The sequence below is a fragment of the Pezoporus wallicus genome, unplaced genomic scaffold (genome assembly GCF_028554395.1).
Source record: "Pezoporus wallicus isolate ANWC-B61680 ecotype Strahan unplaced genomic scaffold, APGP_CSIRO_Pwel_v1 contig_7545, whole genome shotgun sequence".
NCBI classification, from domain to species: Eukaryota; Metazoa; Chordata; class Aves; order Psittaciformes; family Psittacidae; genus Pezoporus; species Pezoporus wallicus.
In genome coordinates this window covers 9,330,499-9,348,468 of record NW_026642398.1, presented here as the reverse complement: position 1 = coordinate 9,348,468, position 17,970 = coordinate 9,330,499, and the positions used below count along the sequence as shown (strand labels likewise).

The window sequence follows — 17,970 nt, the reverse complement described above, 5'->3', positions numbered from 1 at the left end:
AGGAAAGGTGTGAATGGGGTCATGGTGGTGGTTTCTCAAGCCCTAAGGAGAGGAGGTTCTGGGGTATTCTGTATGAAGAGGGCAGAGCCAGACCCTATTCAGAGGAACACAGCAGAAAGATGAGAGGCATTGGATGCAGGTTAGAACAAGGGAATTTCAGAACAGAACTTTATTTATTTTTACCATGAATGTGGTCAAATGTGACAGGGACCCAGAGAGAGTGGGGAATCTCCATCCTTGGAGATATTCAGAATTTATTGGAGAAGTTGCTGAGGAACTGGGTCTAACTGGGCCTGGTTCTGTATCACAGACAAGTTTGCTGAGTGATGCTGTATCATTTTCTCATGGTAACCAGAAAGTGTTTAGTGTAGATGCAGAAACAGATTCATGCACATTTTTGCATCTTCTCAGGATGCAAGCTAACTTGAGATAACAATTTTATTGGAAAAAACATCACTTCACTGTTTAGTTTTCAGTGTTCAGGAAATGGCTTCTTTATTCTTTCAGGAACCTCTTGATCCCCAAAGGTTTTCCATCTGAAAGACCATGGGCCAGATTTTATGTGAGAATCTACAAAGCAGAAGGACTTCCAAAGATGAACTCTAGCATCATGGCCAATGTCACCAAAGCATTCATAGGAGACAGTAAGGACCTTGTGGATCCCTATGTGGTGGTCATGTTTGCAGGTCAAATGGTAATTGGGATCTTCTTGATCACAATGCAGACTTTCTTTCCCATTAGCTGTGCTACAGCAGGTGATTATGCTGATATCCTTTAACTTGTAGTTTCATAAATTAAGTAATACACACATTTCTGACATCAGAAAGAAATTTGTCAGCTCTTAAATTATACAGGAACAAAGTGATAGAAACACTTAATGCCAGTTCATCTAATATCAGCCTCACAGCAGTAGGTTAGATTAAGGCAGCGGGAGGGGAAAGAAAATTTTATAGATCTGTTACTTAAACATCAGGTTACAAGACAGCAGATTACCTAGTGTGGTATTAGGTAAGTGGTTCTGGTCTACCTAGAGTGAAAAAAGGAAGCAGTGAAAGAAGAAAGTATAGTTCAGTCTGGATTTTAGGGTGGTGTATTGATTTCTGAATTATTCTGCTGTAATTCAGGACTCTTGCAGATTTTCTGTGGGTAACAGAAGAGGAAGCATTTGATTAGTCTCTGTCTCAGTGTTGCCTGGCTTCTTTGCTCTCTGAGGTCCTTCAGTATCAAACATGGTGCTACAGAGAGCTGCTGAGAGGGGCCTTCTGACTTTGGTGGAAAAGGAACATGGAGGAGCTCCAGAGGCCTGGTTCTTCTGGGCTACATCCATTAAACACCATGCCAGGGAGCTTGTCTTGATTCTTGGTGTAAAGAAGAAAATAATAAACTGGAAACAATTTTAAGCCAGCAACACTTTCTGTGTGCAAGGAAGTCTAAAGAAGAACTCCAGTTAGTCCTTTACAGATGTTTCAGACATGAGAACAAGGCACTTGGTGCTGAAAACGTGTTTTGTTGTAAATCCAAATTGGAGAATATTACATCTCCAACTAGTATGTATTAAAACAGTCAGACACATGCAGCTATCTTAGGTTTAAGAGAGGGCTGAAGAAGACACAAAAATAGGTCACTAATGTGGGTTTGCACCCTGGTGTGTAAAATATTGGTTTAGAGTTTTCAGTTCTCCCCACCAAATGTGAAGGTAAAAGATGGTGATATGGGTCTGCCATCTCCTTCAGGCTACAAGAAATAACACTGGTTTCTACCTCCCTGGGACACAGGCATATGCCCAGAATGTGAGCCACAGTAATCATATTTTATACTAGATAAATTGCCTCATTAAGGTATTTCCATTGGAACATGCAGCCTGGCAGCTGTAATGAATTTAATCTTTTATGAGATGAACTGTGCTACATTACCATTACCCAGGTATTTCAAAAGCCATTTGAAGATGTGCAGTTTGCAGCAGAAATGCCAAAGTCTGGCTTCACAGATGTGCTTTGTGCACAAGGGCCCTATTCCCGCCTCTGCTGTGTGCAAGTGAGAGCTCTTCAGACATAATGTGGTCTTTTACTAGCAATGGATGGGAAAGTAAACAAGCTGATAGAAAAGCTGAAGTACTTTCAAGATAGGGTATTTGTGCTTTAAAAATGACTGGAGAGATATTGCTAAGTGCAGTTTGTGCTATACTCGTTGCCATTCTCCAGAATCTGATCCCTCTGGGGTTAAGTTTGTTGGACTTCATTTCAGGGTCGGACAACAGTGCAAAAGAACTGTGCAGATCCAGTATGGCACGAACAGATTATCTTTAAGGAAATGTTTCCTCCACTCTGCCGAAGAGTCAAAATCCAGGTCTGGGATGAAGGCAGCATGAATGATGTGGCCTTAGCCACCCACTTCATTGACCTGAAGAAAATATCAAATGAACAAGATGGTGACAAAGGTAAAGGGGAAAATGTTCCAGAATATGCCCCAAAGAAAAATCTACTTGCCTGGAATCTGGGCATGGCTAATCCCATTTTAGAAATGCCCAGAGCTCAAGCAAACATCCATAGTTTTTGTTGGTTCTGAAAAACCTTCTCATGCTTAATTTGGAGTTATATTACATTGTGCTCTACCACTGGTCTACCACTGACTTTCTTGTTACAGGGCTGCTGCATAATTTGGTACTTTCTTTGTGACTGTGGCAATAGTCTAGTCTGTTATGGATGACTCATGTACATTTATAGATTGTGCAGGTTTCTGTCAGTCAGTGAAAGCCCAAAGTGCAAATAACGGGTAGAGCAGGCCTGTGTTTTTGATCTACCCAGTAAGAGCAAGGTGTTTAGGTAAGGCTCAGCTGGGTGTTATCACAGCCCAAGGAGGAACATGGTCAGTTATCACAGCTCAACAAAGTAACTCCATAATTTGGCAATTTGAATGTGTATCTGAGTACTTAATCAGAAAATAAAAGATAAAACATATAAACTGGGTAGTGACATGGGCTTGGAAAGAGATTTGACAGGGTGACAAAGTCTCCATTCTGCTTTCGTCATGTCTCAACCCTCAGTTTATGGGAGCAAGCTCTCTTTACAAGAGATGCAAATGCCCCAGCACTTTTGGTATGAACACCTTCTGAGAAAGAGCTCCATACTAGCAGAGTCCCTGGGACTCTGGGACAGGGCTCCTTGGGGCCTAAGAATTGCCCTCCAAAAGAGTGCTCTATATAAGGTGGTCCCCACCTGCATAGAAATGGGTCTATGTTTGGCTTTTGATGTGCAAGAGGCAAGATTTCTTGGAGCACACAGTAAGGAGTGCATGTAACACCAAACAGAAATGCCATAAAAGGTACTTTATCTCCAGGGTTTTTGCCTACTTTTGGGCCTGCCTGGATCAATCTGTATGGCTCACCCAGGAACCACAGCCTCATGGATGACCACCAGGAGCTTAACGAAGGTTTTGGAGAAGGCGTCTCCTTTAGGGGACGTCTCTACATTCAGATTGCTGTGGAGATACTTTCAGGAGGAGCCCATGAGTCGAAGTTTTCAAGTATTATCAAGGATATCAAATTGCCATCTAAAGATAAAGATTTCAAAGCACCCAAAGGAAAGGACAAAACTGAGAAAGCAGGAGAGGATCACAAGTCAGCTTCTCCTTCAGATAAGATGAACTCAACCGAAGTGGAAGTCGAGCCATTTGATGTGCTTTCAGAGGTCGGTATGAGAGAAGAGGTTGATTGACATGTGGCTGTAAACCTCCAAGGGTGGCACTGATGTGTGTATTTGGATTCAGGTCATGCAATACTGCTTTTACGTTCTTCCTACAGCTTCTACATGCCTCCATAGTCTTGGGATCTTCCCATAATAATGCAGAACAAATGGCGCATTAATGTATACCTGTAAGGCATAAAAATATTTCAAGCAGGACTTGGTTTCCATAAAACTTTGTCTCCTGTCCTATTGTCCCATATGCATCCATGTGTTCCTACTAGAAACTCATATGATCTATCTGCTAAATGACAATATGATTTATCTGCTAAATGACAGAGGGCCAATGGGGGCAGATGGCAATTATGAAGTCTAATTTCCTACATCCGAGAAAATCAGTAGTTTTCAATTGGAGTCAGTAGGGAATCACTCACATAGGATTTGTACAAATGAAGAGAGATACAGCCTAATATGTTTTATCTCCTCCTTTAACCCTGCATTGTCAATGTAGTTTTAGATTGCTACTCTCTTTAGGAGAGGGGCTGCAAATCACTTGCTCAGTCTCCACTGGAGTTTAGTGATGTTACTTTCCTAACTCCACCTGTTGTACTGAGTTACATTATGGGAAGGTCTGTGCTACGGTGCTTTGAGAAAGTTGTGCAGTTGAGGCAGAATATGTGGGCTCAGGTCCTGAGCCAGTCGTGAGCTTTGATTCTCTGCTCCATCACATCACTTTCTGGAAGCAACAGCACATTGGTGCATATGAAAGCTCCATTTTTTTTTTACCCAATAAATAGGAAGGAAAATATTCTCATAACCAATTTTCTTTCTACTTCAGTATATCATTGGTCAAAATTTTGGCTTTTATAGCGGGAGTCCCACTTCAGTGCTTAAGGCACTCATATCCTTTATTAGATCTAATTCTTGGTCTTCTGACACCAACTCTACACGTAAGTAGGAGGACTAATTATTTTTTGGTCTTGAGGCCTAGCCTTGATAAGTGTTCTTCCTTGACCTGTGCTCTGGCATTGCTGGTATGAGTGCTAGCTGAAACAGGTCAAGGAGTGTGTTAGTAGAGAAATAACGAGGGTATTTGCAAGCTAATTGTGTGAACCTGTGCCCTGGTCTTGCTTTATATACTCATAAAGCTGTCTCTCAGTTCTTCTCTGAAGAACGTGATAGAGGTGACATGAAAATAAACGTATTTCCATATAGGTTTTCCTTAAAATGGAAGAAAACCATTATTGTGAGTGTCTCAAACACTATGGTCTTAGGTGCTACCTAAATACTCCAGGTAGAGGAACAAACCCTGCTGTAACACCAACAAATATTAAAAGTGGCAAAAAGGATTTGTCTCTGGCTACTATGCCTCACTTTCAAATACAGGGTGAATAAAAGGCAACAACAGAATACAGTGATGCTTGATATTCTTTTGGTTTTAACATTCAATGATGCTTCATGCTACAGTAGACACAGTAATTGTATTACAACTCTCTGAAAAGAAAAGCAGGAACTGAAGGCATTACAAATAAGGTGAAAAATGTCTCATAGAGCCTCTGAGACAACAGAGGCAAATTACCCAGCCCCACAGCACAACTTTATTGACCCATTCTGGCAGCAAGAAGATATTAGGCATTTGCAATTTCCTTTCTTTATAAAGGGAGATAGATATGTGTGTTGTAGTCTCTGATCCTCAGCATTATTAGGCATCCTATACTTTGGGTTTATGTTGAAAATCATTATGGTGCAGGGAAGCTAAAGTTACTCTGGTGCTGCAATCTGCTTGTGGTGGTAGCTTTGATATGTGACACTGCTAATCCATTCACTGAAGACCTATGCCATTTTACAGTGTGTAGCAGAGGTTTTTCAAAATTAGGAGATCATGGGCTCTGTCAAAAGCTGTTTCTGCTTTGCAGAAGTAAGGGAAACAAATATTAATATACAGCTATGTTTTATTCATTGCCTCACTCAAGCAAAAGTAGCTAGTACTTATCTTGCCTAATGGGCTTCAGTACGCTGATGTCCACGAAGTGAAACAAGTAGGGTTTGCTTTGGAGAGACTGTGGCAGTCACAGTATAAATGTGAAGAGAACTCAAACCATAAAATGTATCTCCTTTGAGCTTAGTCTTTGTTTGGGGCTAATAACTTGTTTTATTGATGACTTAGGAGCACCAGAGGTGTTAGCTGGCTTCCTTGAGTGAGAGTGTGTGCCAGGGACCAGGAGACGCTGGGTCTCCAATAGATTTAAACAGAGTCTAGCAGACCCATGAAACTCCACAAAAGGCCTTTTCACTTCTCAGCGTTTGCTAGTGCTGAGACCGTTTTGTTCCTGTGCTTACAAATTCTGTCAAAAGCTGGAAGCGAGGTTACTGGGCTATTGGTTTCTGCGCTGTGATGTCAGGGAAGGCAAAGAGAAGAGGATGGCACCCCACCCCACTTTTGGGCCTGTGTTTTAAAACACAGTGGGATAAACAGCTTGGCTTCAGTAGGCTTTTGCACAGGGCTACCATCTAAAATGTGGATACCAGAAATCTTTGTGTCTTACTGGTGTCACTGGAGGCTGAGTGTCAAAGTCTTGACTGTGAGCATGGACAAAGCCTTGATAGTACAAACACATGGGCAGTAGGTTCAAGTCATCCTGGGGAAAGCAGAGCTGGGCAAGCACCCCCCTCCCTGGATGCATTACAACGGCAGCAGCTGCTATTGCAATGTGAAGAAAGACTACTGCTACACTCACTGATAAATGACTTATACCAGGATGGTGATGTTTTGTTGCTGTTGCACTAAAAGAGTGCCCTTGAATTGCCATAGACGTATAGTTTGGATGATGGTATAAGAGTATGTGAAGATGGTGAAGCCATTTAATAGTGAGGCAAAGTATGAAGTGAGGGGTAGTGACTTTTATGTAATTGGTTATGATCTAACTGGACAATATTGCAAAAGCAAAGTCACACAGGCTTATCTCTTTTTCCAATCATATCACTTTCTCAGAGAAGAGATATTACTTCTTCCTGCAAATTGTGCCTCCATGGAGTGATGTATCTATGACAGTAGCACAGCTGCTAGAGACTTACAGAGCCTCCTCTGTGCTGTAAAAAAGAGTAGAAGGTGAAATAAATGCTTTTTTTTTCTGACCCCTTCTTATCCAATAGATCTATGAAGAGAAATTTGAGGAATTACTGCTCTTTGGGACATTTTTTGAAGCCACGATGATTGATAGGAAGCTTGGGGACAAGCCAATAACCTTTGAGGTTTCTGTTGGTAAGTGTAGGTTGGTAAGCTGTTCTCCAAAGCAGAGAGGGACTGTCAAGAGCAAGGGAATGCTATGTGTTATTGGCAACTGTGTCTCAGTGTTCAGGAGTCAGCTTCAGAATAGGACTTACATTTGAATAAACCCTTAATCTTCATTTCTCTGGACAGCAGTCAAGCTGGGCATACTGATACCTGGCTGTCTCTACTCTGAGATGCCCTGTATTAATGCAAATCCTCTCTCCCACTATGTACAGCAGCTCACTCAGCATTTAGCCTCCTAATCTCTTGGCAGACAAAACTCAAGTAATTAACTTCAGGGCAGAGTTCATTCTGTGGTGCCCATTAAAGTTAGTCACTAGCTGTGAAGGAGCCCCTTTGGAGGGAGGATCCATGTGGACAGTCTTAGCCAACCCTGTTTAGCTACATGTGGGTCTGTGAGTCTAGCACAGAGGTCATGTACAGCCAAGCCTCAACATGCATGCACCAGATTGTGCTCTAAGATCCTCCTGGTAAGCCCTGTTGTCTTTCCAAGTAAAGCAGGTCTGTAGAGTTTAAGGGGCCTCCTCATGGTGAAGCTGAATTGTCCCCAGGAGCAGACTGAAGAGAAAATGAAGGCATTTTCATGAATATTGAGTGGATAGTTTCAAAGATATTCAAAGCTATTCAAAGTTTCAACTGTAAGGCTATGTGTGCAGGGGGAAATGCCTGTAGCAAAAAGGGCAATCAATGAGCGATACTGATTCCTGCTGAAACTTAGGAAGCAGAGCTGAGAATGTCACTAAACTAATTCGTATAGTTGGGCAAGAAATTCTACTGATTCTTGTCAGAATTAGTACTAAAGATGAATCTGGACCTGATTAGTACTAAAGATGAATTTCAGTTCTGGACCTGAATATGTACCAGCTACCAGTGCAGTTGAAATTTGGATCCAAATTTGGCAAATGACCATTATTACATGAAAGGCTGAACCAAAAGTTCAGATCAAGATGTTGTATGGGGTGATTTAGCACATCCTTTTTCTACAGGGGATGTTTTCTGCCTGTCTTCCATAAAGGCTGTAATTACCAGTCTGATGGATGCACCTCATTCCTAGTGCTAATAATTGCCCTCTAAGGCAAAATCCTATCAGAGAAGATGGTTGTGTCATTAGCAGAGCTGTCTGGCATTAGTCTTGGAGCTGAGGCCTCAAAGCATTGTTATTACTAACTCTGCAACTCTGCTATGCAATTTGCTTCTCTGAAAATGAGGTTTAGCCCTTCTGAGACCAGACTTTGAAATGATCATCCATATGTTGCAAAGAAGACATACATTTACTGTGTAAATCAAACATGCACTGGGGCTCCCGGGTCTAGAAATTTCACCAGCAGTATTGGTTTTGCTTCTGAATTTCTTTAGCAAAATCAGAAGGTCCTGGGGTATAACCAACTGGGATTGCATCACTTAGTGATGTGGGGTAGTATACTAGGTACATACCTATATTTCACATATGGCAAATAAGGAAGCACTGTCCTGGAGTCTGAAAAGTCACTGGAACAGACATACCTTGTCAGGACCTTTATAAACTGTGGTATGGCCAGAACAGTTAATGAACAGGAAGAAACAAGTACTTTCCACTGCTATGACTGGTCATTCTGAGTGTTCTTAAACCTCATTTAGTTTTATCCCTTCTGAACTAGTAATCTCTTCACTTGTAACCCGGTGTCTCTAGGTAACTTTGGGAATATCACTGATGGGGTATCAGCAGGAGCTGGAGGGAAAAAGAAGATACATGACGGAGAAGCGGAAGAAAGTTTGCTACATGAGGGGGAGGATGAAATTTCTCATGACCTGGGAGTACCCCTGATATCAATCACACCCCCCGAGAAGCCACTGATCACAACTGGGAACAGGTAGGATCTGTGTTTCAAAAACTCACCATGCAGGACTCTGGTTCCTATTTTATAATCCTGTGGGACTCATTAATGAACCCTGGCAGCACTAAGCAAGTTGTGTGAAACAGAGGCTTTAAAATCCTTAATTACATCTTGCACAACGGTAAATTTTCTAAGCTTCAGTGAGGTGAATGAGCTCTGAGCCATTTTACACTCATCTTCAGATCTTGGCATCATGGGCTTTTGAACTTCTGGGGTTTGTAAAAGGGGTGTGTTTACCAGCTGTGCATTGGAAGGTTTTAGGAAAGTGTGACTCCTTCAGTGCTGCCCCTGGTTTAGAGTCCTAGACTGTGATCGCAAGTAACATCTACCCAGTGACCAGCTCTGCATTGAAAAGCTGATGAGATTTTAAGCCTTGCTTCTTTCCCATAGAACCACAGACTGGCTTGGGTTGGAAGGGACCTTAAAGATCATCTAGTTACAACCCCCCTGCCATGGGCAGGGACACCTTCCACTAGACCAGCTTCCTCAAAACCCCATCCAACCTTGCCTTGAACACTTCCAGGGATGTGAAATCATCTGGATTCCCTTGTTGCTTCCCAACATTAACAGTATTTCAGAGCTTCTCTGCATGCCTTTTTTTGCCTGGTTTTTCTCCCACCCTGGAAAGCACTGAAATCAGATCCACTGACTTTCAGGGATCCTGCAGAGAGCATAAGTGATCTTTGTGTTTGTTCTTCCCCATATTTACTGGGAAGAACCATGGCTGGTTAGCACATGTGAACATGTCCTGTTGTGTCTTCAGTTTCTGTCCTGTGAAAGAGCCCAAACAGTTTTACTTTCCTATGACCCCCCCTCCGAATTCTGCTCTCACCTTTACAATCTGTTTCATACTTTGTTCTCGCAGGAACTACCAGTACCTGCCGTACAATGAGAGGAAGCCCTGTATCTGTGTCAAGAGCTACTGGGGCAACCAGACCTTTCGTCTGTACTCTTCCAACACCCTCGAGAAAATGGCAGATCACTTGGTATGTGGCAGCCACCCTCCCTGGCTCAGCAGAGTATGGCAGTGAGAGGTCAAGTTCCCAAAACAGGCCTTTAAAGTATTCTCTGACTGCTCTCTTTGCTGTTCATTTTGTGAAAGAGTAACTGATATCAACCCCTTCTCTTTCTTCCCCCTCCCCAAATTGCTTTGATCTGTTAGAGTGAGTTGAGTATTCCTGGCCACAATTTGTTAATTTCTTTTTAGCTGTAAGGCTGTTTCCTTTTCTCATAAACATTTCATTCTTTGCAAGAACAGTCAATTAAAATATGAGATATAGAGTAAATCTATTTCCTATAGCTCTTCCTCTGATGTCTTCTTACCCAGATCACGTGGTTTAACCTGTGTTTATGCTGGAGACAATTTAAAGGACATTTTTTAGTTTCCTTAAAAACCCTGTTAGAGACAAAATGTCATATCATCTCATGGGCCATCAATGTGATGCCTTAGTCATAGTGTTTTCCCATAGTGAAGTTTCCTTCTACCCTTGTCTGATGACTATGAACAGTCTCAACAAAGTAGTAATCTCTGGGGTTTTCTTAAGTGACTTCTAGTGTTGAATATTTTAAATTGAGGCACTCAGATTAAGAGTCCAATACATCTTTCCTTTATCCTTATACACCTCCTGAGCAATGACATTGAAGACATACTTACACGCGGTTGTATCATGAGAAGGCTTATAGGTCAGCATTTCAAACCCAGGTAATTGAAAATTAAATATCTAAATATCTGTGTGGATAGATATGCTTGTCAGTGTACCTGAACACCCACAGATCTCATTGGAAACCCAGCCACTTGTTTTGGTGTGTAAAAACAGACTCCATTTCTCAATAACAGTAGGCTTTGTGGTAGACCTTGCATATGGATTCAAGTGCCTACTAAAGTTTAAGAAGTTAACTCCAGCAGCTTGCTAAATTTAAGCAGCAGGGCTGGAAACAGAGCCAAGAAGTACAGTTTTAACTCCTGTCTAGTGGGGAATGTTTCCCATTGATGGGTCTTGGTTGAAGAATCTAGATAACAAAGCTGTTCCAAGCAGTGGTAGCTTTGGCTAGTAGCTGGAGAGATTGGGGAAAGGTCAAACTAAGTTATACTGCTGGAGTCTTCTCTCTGCGCACTTCAAACAGAGTGATATGTCAAAGGTCTTGTTCTGTCAGATTACAAAGTTACAGATCCCTTATTCTTGCTAGTTATATAGTGAATAATGGTGTTATAACACTGGCAGAAGGGTAAAGTGCCCTCCTTTATATAATGTCTCCTTCATGTGCTTTTCACAGGAAGAATCATTAGAGCAAGTGAAGGAGTTGATCAAGGTTTCAGAGATTGCATCTGAGGAGAAAATGAGGACAGCCCTAAACAATTTTGTCAGTCAAAGCAGGTAACCACATTTACTAAAGGCATACAGAAAATCAACTTTTTATGTTTACTGTAAATCTGGAGCTAGACAAGGAACCTGATGATAACAACAAAAGCTACAGTAAACTTACTGAGACACATATTTTATTTATTATGCTATAAGAGCAAAGGTCTTCCAAAGTGTGGTTTCTATTTATACAGCTAAAATAATTTATTGCTATTTTCAGTATTCAGTATTGACAGTTGACTGCTGACAATCGCTGTCATATTATTTTGGCTTTCTGGATTCTAAGCAGAGAACGTATATGGGATAAGTAGAATTTAATAAAGTGTGTGATAGATAAGCTGGACACAGTTAAGATAAAACCAAAGGATTCCACATGCTGGTATAAATCACCCGACGAGCTCTGTGTCAGATTTGATTTGGCTCAGGACAGATATAAACCCTAATTTCTAGATATTAACCCTGTTTCTGTGAAATGTGGTGCAGAATTTTTGGACTCCATTCTTTGACTTGTAGAGGTGCTCAATATTTATTTTGGAGAATATCAGCATCTGTGTCTTGAGGTGGAGGTACTGCAGCAGACAGAAAACATTTCATTCCCATGTATTTTAGCAGCTATGTTAAAAAAATAGCACATGTAAGGCCCTGTTATTCTTGTGTCTTAGGGCCTTCATTACCACTGCTGAAAAGAGGCGAAAAGGGTTGAACTACACTGCTTTGGACAAAAAGAGACTTACGCTCTTCAAGCAAGAGCTGGTATGCGTATTTTTCATTGATATCATGATGTTAACTGAAACCACACTGGTTGTATACATTTTAATTTCTATTTGATTTCACCGTACTGGAATGCTTTGTAGTTAATATAAATAAAATATCCAAGAGCATTTTGTTTATTAATGAACCCTACTGTGCTTACTAAAGAGTTGTAAAATACCCCAAAATAGTTCAGAACCTGATGTTTTAAAATACAAATAAGCCAGTATAATAATGAGCTGATTTTTCTTTTCCATGCATCTTACACGGGGATGATGCTGTTTTCAGTGGAAAACCACCAAATTAACACTGCTGTTAGGCGTTTAATTACTGCAGTGTGCTGAACTTTAAGACGAGTGAAATCTGGCATTTGGACCTAATCACTTCCAATACAGACGCAGTGAGAAGAAACCAAACTGGGTGGAGGTTGTCTGAATGTTTATTAGCTTTATTTACTGTTTGTAGCACTGCATTTGTCTATCAATTCTTCCAGGACCAAGGCCAGATAATTCTAGGTGGTAATCACATGTCTCTTGGAACTTCCGTACACACAGTACACACACAAAGAGAAAATGGGGGACATTCGTGGTTTATGTTATTCAGCTCCAAAGAGTTGATCACTTTCTGTTGTGATAAAGAAGGTAGTTGTTACCTTGAACCAACTGTCTCTATCTTCACTTTTAAACTGGAATCAAAGACTGTTCTCTCCTTCTGTGTCCAGTTCAAACTACTCGATAATGTGTAAACAAAATACATGTGTCTTTCCTGACTGCAGGAAGCAATGTCTGGTGATGCCAAGGGAATTGTTCAGCAGCAGAAAAAGAAGATGCCACTGGATGAAATGATGCGTGAGACTCAGAGCTTCATAGATAAAATTCGATTCTTGGCTGATGAGGTAATCCACACAGAAATTTTAATTTAAATAAGTTCATCCCATATGTATACTGGTGTTTTGGGCACAGCCCACTTTCTGACCTGAATTCCTGTCTGCATTTGTGTGGACGTAGTGATTTGGGCTGATATGAGATATGAGGTCTCTATATTATTCTTCGCTGCATGGTCACTGCTTAGACATGCTATTAAGCCTGAGAACAGACATATTTGGTCAGGCAAAATCCAGCCAGTGCAGTGTTGTCCCTCTGAGAGCTGTCTATGCTAGAAAACTAAACAGGGCCATGGCTATTCCCTGGGTCAGAGAGCAAGTGGCACAGCCTGGCATGGTTTGTAGCCTATGTCCAGATTCTCTTCTCTCCCAGAAGAGAGTGACCTTGACATCATGTCTCCTGGGAGCAGCCCCTGAGCTGTTTACTGCTTTACTGCCCGGGCTTTGCTTGAGGAAATGTTATTTGGGACAGGGCAAAGCGATGCCATGGAGCATCCTCACAAGCAGAAGAGATGATTGTATGCCAGTGCTGAAGTCTGCTCCTGCTCCTTTTTGGTTTCCTGGTAGAGATGAAGTTGATGGTATTTCCATGGTAGGTGCTTTTAGCTTACGCAGTCTGTGGGTAAGTTATTTTCTGAGATGGTACCAAGGTTTTTAGTTTCAGTTTCTCCTGAAATGATTTATGGAGTGGGTGCTCCTTAATCCCTCTATAAAGCTCGTTACTTCAGCTGTGCTTAGGAGTAGAGGTTAGGGCTATAAAGCCTGAAGTGACAGCCTCTTTTAGTCCAGGTGCACATCTGCCAATCCACAGAAGCCATGAAGGAATGAGCTCTTGGTAGAGAGTGTTTTAACAAAAACAATGGTGTGGCTTATAGAAACAATTCAGTTTGAGTTCAATATTCCTCATCTTTTAACAGCCGCAGAATACGGTGCCTGATGTGTTCATCTGGATGCTCAGCAACCACAAGAGAGTTGCATATGCAAGAGTCCCAGCAAAAAACATACTCTATTCCCCAGCGAAAGAGCAGAGAGGCAAGGATTGTGGGAAGATTAAAACCCATTTCCTGAAAGTAAGTCTGGGGTGCTCTGCAAACACAGGTGATGCCAGGGGACATTTGGTATTCAGATTTCTCCCAGGGATTATATTTTACAGGCTCATCTTTGTAATGTACTAAAAACGTGTACACGTTTATGTCTGCTATCTATCTACTGTTGTTTGCTTCTTACACTTATGCTTGTCCTTATTTAAGCACTGTATCACTGCTAGGCTTTTGGTGTACGAGTAATTAATTCTCTCACTACTTGTTATGGCAAGAATATAGCATTATTTATCTATAGCTGTACACATAAACAGACAGAAGAGGCACAGCCTCTTTATTGGAAAAGATGCCAGAATGCAGCGCACTGGGAGGAGATCAGCCCACAGCAACTCAGATAGCAAGGAAACCTAGATATTCAGAGGCAAAACAGCAATAATTTATGCTTGCTATTGAGAATGTGCCTAGGCTTGTGCAATATATGTCCAAAATATTGTTAAGGTTTTATTCATCTTGAAAGAAAGTCTTAGTGGACGTACTCCTATGAATGGAGTGTGACCGGGAGTACCTGGCAGAGGAATATTATACAATGTACTTGTTACTATTGCCATCAGGAAAAGCCCAAGCACACAAGACAGTAGTAACTTCATATGATGACTTTTCAGTCCTTTTTTCACCTGAAGCTGCTGGGAGCACTCCCATAAAGCACAGCTAAAGAGCAGCTAGAAAGATGTAAGAAATACGTAGGTGCCATAGGTACTTGGTAAGCACAGTGCTATCTGCCTGCATGAACAAAAAATACCACAATTAACTCTCCAGCCCCTTCAATGTCAAGAGTTACCTTAGAAACAGATAATACTAAACACTGAGCTTAGCAGAGCTAAATGAAGTTGAAAGGGAGAGGAAGGAAATAACAATATTGTTTGTCAAGATTAATACTGGAATGTTTTCTGACCTGCCCAATAGAGCAATATTTTTAGTAAAACATGGGACTAACTATTGGAGACAGCAGAACTTCATGAAATGGAAGCTGGGCTGATGTCTGGGAAAAATAGAGTATCAGCTAGCACTGACATGCTTGCAGCTCTTAGGCAGCCAGCACAAACCCCTGCATAACAGGCAGTATGCCATTTACATAGGCTTTCAAAAGAGCATTTCTTCCCTAAGAATCACAGAAGTTCCTTGCACTAAATGAGTCTTAGGGCCACTCACTAGGGAGAAATGTCATTTATCAGTGTATCAGTTCAGGGAATTCTCCTTTACTTTACTCTGGGTTGGTAGTATTCAGCATCCAGCCACCTCTTTCTTGTGAATTTGTTGGTGATGGGTGGATTTATTTTTTCAGTTACCAGGCAAGCGCCCACTGGGCTGGACTGTGCAGGCAAAGGTGGACATCTACCTATGGCTTGGACCTGCCAGCTATGCCCACAGTGTCATGGAGAATTTGCCTGTAGGATATGAGACTGAATTATCATCGAGCACCAATGCAGGGCACAGTGCGATATCCTCACCTGCCTGCCTGCTGTATAAAAGTAAGGCTCTGTTTTTTCTCCATCTTGGCAATTAAGAGACATGGATCCTAATGCTCTAATTCAGAGGGCAGCAATGTCTATAATTTAAAGTAACTGTTCCAAAATGATAATGGCTTAGCACCTTTTCATTAGAAAAAGCTGGGTTTTTTTGCCAAGTTATCAGTCCTGATACTTTATGGATGTCTGGGAAAGAAAGGATCTGTCCACTTACAGTTTCTGTTCTCCGCCCCATTAGTCTGTCTCCTTGTAATGAGGAAACATCCTTCACTTTTCCTGAAGCTACTGTGCTGAATGCCTAGTAGATAAGCCAGTGATGGGATTAAAACTCAGAGTTAATAACCTTGTAGTTACATTGGACATTGATTTTAAGTGAATACAGAAGTCTTAACTTCTGAGTGTCCCAGGTATCCCTTCAGCAAGACCGCTAGCAAGAGTTGCTGTTGTCAGATCCTGGTTGGACTGCAGGTGATGAATCTTCCCTTCCTACCTATGTGCTGCATCAGTTCCATGAAGCTGACATTAGTTTTCTTTGCAACCCAGCCCTGCATCTCTTCCAGCTGAGAGCCCACATGTACCAGGCAAGGGGGCTCATTGCAGCTGACAGCACTGGACTTTCAGATCCTTTTGCAAAAGTTACTTTCACATCACACTGCCAGACCACAAAGGTAAGTTCCAAAGCCCCTTTCATTAAATGAAAACATGTCTTTTTTCAATAAAGCCATGAAAAGGAAAAGTCTTCATTTGGCAAGGAGGCACCTAGCAGGAGAAGTCAGCTGCCTGCTGTTTAAGGGCAACTCCTGAGGGCTGACTACAAGCTAGACTAAAGTGTAGGTGTAACCAGCTACCCTAACATGAGGTTCAGTAGCATTAGTTTATTTTAACTCAGATTCTCTGAGGCTACTGGGACATTGCAGCAAGTGAACAACCTTTTTCTACATCTTTTTCTATGTTTGAAGCTTGTGCTGTTGTCATTGCATGGTATGAGGATGAACCATCATGGTTTTCTTTTCCCATAGTCTATGTGTGCAATGATCGAGCAAAGATTGAAGACCTTTATATGGCTTCTGTAGCCATATGAGCCTCTGTGACGGAATTTGTCAAAGCACACTGGTGGCTTTAGAGTGGCAAAGTTGAAATGAGCTGAAACCAGAAAGATATGAGACTTTCTGGACCACATAAATGATGCAAAAATGCAGCCATAGGGAGTGGTCTCACTTCTCCCTCAGACATCTCCAGGGGGTAAATAGGCAAAGTAGAATTTGGCTCAGGAAACAATAGGATTTTATAGGTACAGAAGTCTTAAGTTTATTCACTGCCTGAATAAAATATTGCAGCCAATAAATTTCATGTTTTTAGAAGGCTGTCAGCCGAGTGCCAATAAACTGTAGTCAGGAGCCTTATTTCCATTTGAAAGAACAATAGCAGATTATGAGTCATTTTGCAGTTGTCATTTTTTTCCTCTTTAAATGTTACCTCTGTTAAATAAGTTTCCTCCCAAGACAGCTAAAACATTATCTATGATGAAATGCCACAAGCATCCATATAAGCTGAATTACAGCAAATTAAAAACTATTGATTTATTAGGAGTGGTTCATTAATTACTTTTTTTTCTTAGTGTTATGTGTCATTACACTGAAGAAAAAAACAAGTTTGAATAAACAGACCCTGGACAAGTGAAAATTGGACTCAGTTTAGAACAAAGGCTTTATTTTAATAGCGTTGGACATGCGCCTGCTCTCCTAAACCAACAGCTTTCCTCTAAATTTCATACTGAGCTTTGTCTATACAGTCTAGTGGTCATGGACTGATATGCTTGTGAGGGGTGTGTGGGGCAAACAGGGAAGTGGAGAAACTGGAGATAACAGCCTTGAGGGTGAAAGAGTCCTATTCTTCTGGCTGGGAATAGCTGCTGAAAAACGTGGTGTCTCAGGCAGGAATAGTTCAGTCCGTGGGAAAAGATGTCATCAGCAGATCAGCACATCCTGCTGAAGGACTCCTAACCAACCAGTTCATAGCTCGTTGACCATTTCCTCTGTTTCATTAGATCATTTCTCAGACGTTATCTCCCACCTGGAACCAGATGCTGCTCTTCAACAGCATTGTGCTTCATGGCGACAGAGAGGAGATTGCTCAGTTCCCACCAGAGATCGTCATCGAGCTGTATGACGATGATGCTGTGGTAAACTCAAAATCCTTCTCAGTAAAAACACAGGCTTTTACATCATTGCCAGTGTGAAAGCAAAATTGTGTTATTGATTAGGCATTAAATGGATGATCCTGCTGAACTGAGCTCAGTGTTACAGCGGTTTGCAGTTTACTATCTGAAAATAGCCTTGAAAAGCTCTGGCCATTTTTTTCCCAAGTGAACCTTTCTCCCAAAGACAGGCTTAGGGAAATCAGAAACATCTTGCCCCCATCTCCCTGGTACACAATTGCAAATATTTCATCTAAGTCTGAGAAGACACAGATTTATCTCTGACCATGCAAACTGTCACCGTCTCACTGACTGAATATTGAGGTCCGAACCTTTGGATGCTCTGAAGAGGTGATAAACACTCAGCG

At 41.5% G+C, this 17,970-nt stretch overlaps 1 protein-coding gene across 1 annotated transcript in view; it reads left to right on the top strand.

The window, feature by feature from the left end:
* The window catches only part of FER1L6 (fer-1 like family member 6), a 54,188-nt gene that overhangs the window by 9,472 nt on the left and 26,746 nt on the right, over positions 1-17,970 (top strand). The window contains exons 8-20 of the mRNA XM_057429776.1: positions 508-694; positions 2,245-2,437; positions 3,337-3,686; positions 6,834-6,942; positions 8,642-8,822; positions 9,712-9,832; positions 11,121-11,221; positions 11,869-11,959; positions 12,732-12,851; positions 13,757-13,909; positions 15,222-15,408; positions 15,949-16,073; positions 17,453-17,587. Coding sequence (XP_057285759.1) covers positions 508-694; positions 2,245-2,437; positions 3,337-3,686; positions 6,834-6,942; positions 8,642-8,822; positions 9,712-9,832; positions 11,121-11,221; positions 11,869-11,959; positions 12,732-12,851; positions 13,757-13,909; positions 15,222-15,408; positions 15,949-16,073; positions 17,453-17,587 — 2,053 coding nt within the window. The remainder of the gene's footprint in view (positions 1-507; positions 695-2,244; positions 2,438-3,336; positions 3,687-6,833; positions 6,943-8,641; positions 8,823-9,711; positions 9,833-11,120; positions 11,222-11,868; positions 11,960-12,731; positions 12,852-13,756; positions 13,910-15,221; positions 15,409-15,948; positions 16,074-17,452; positions 17,588-17,970) is intronic.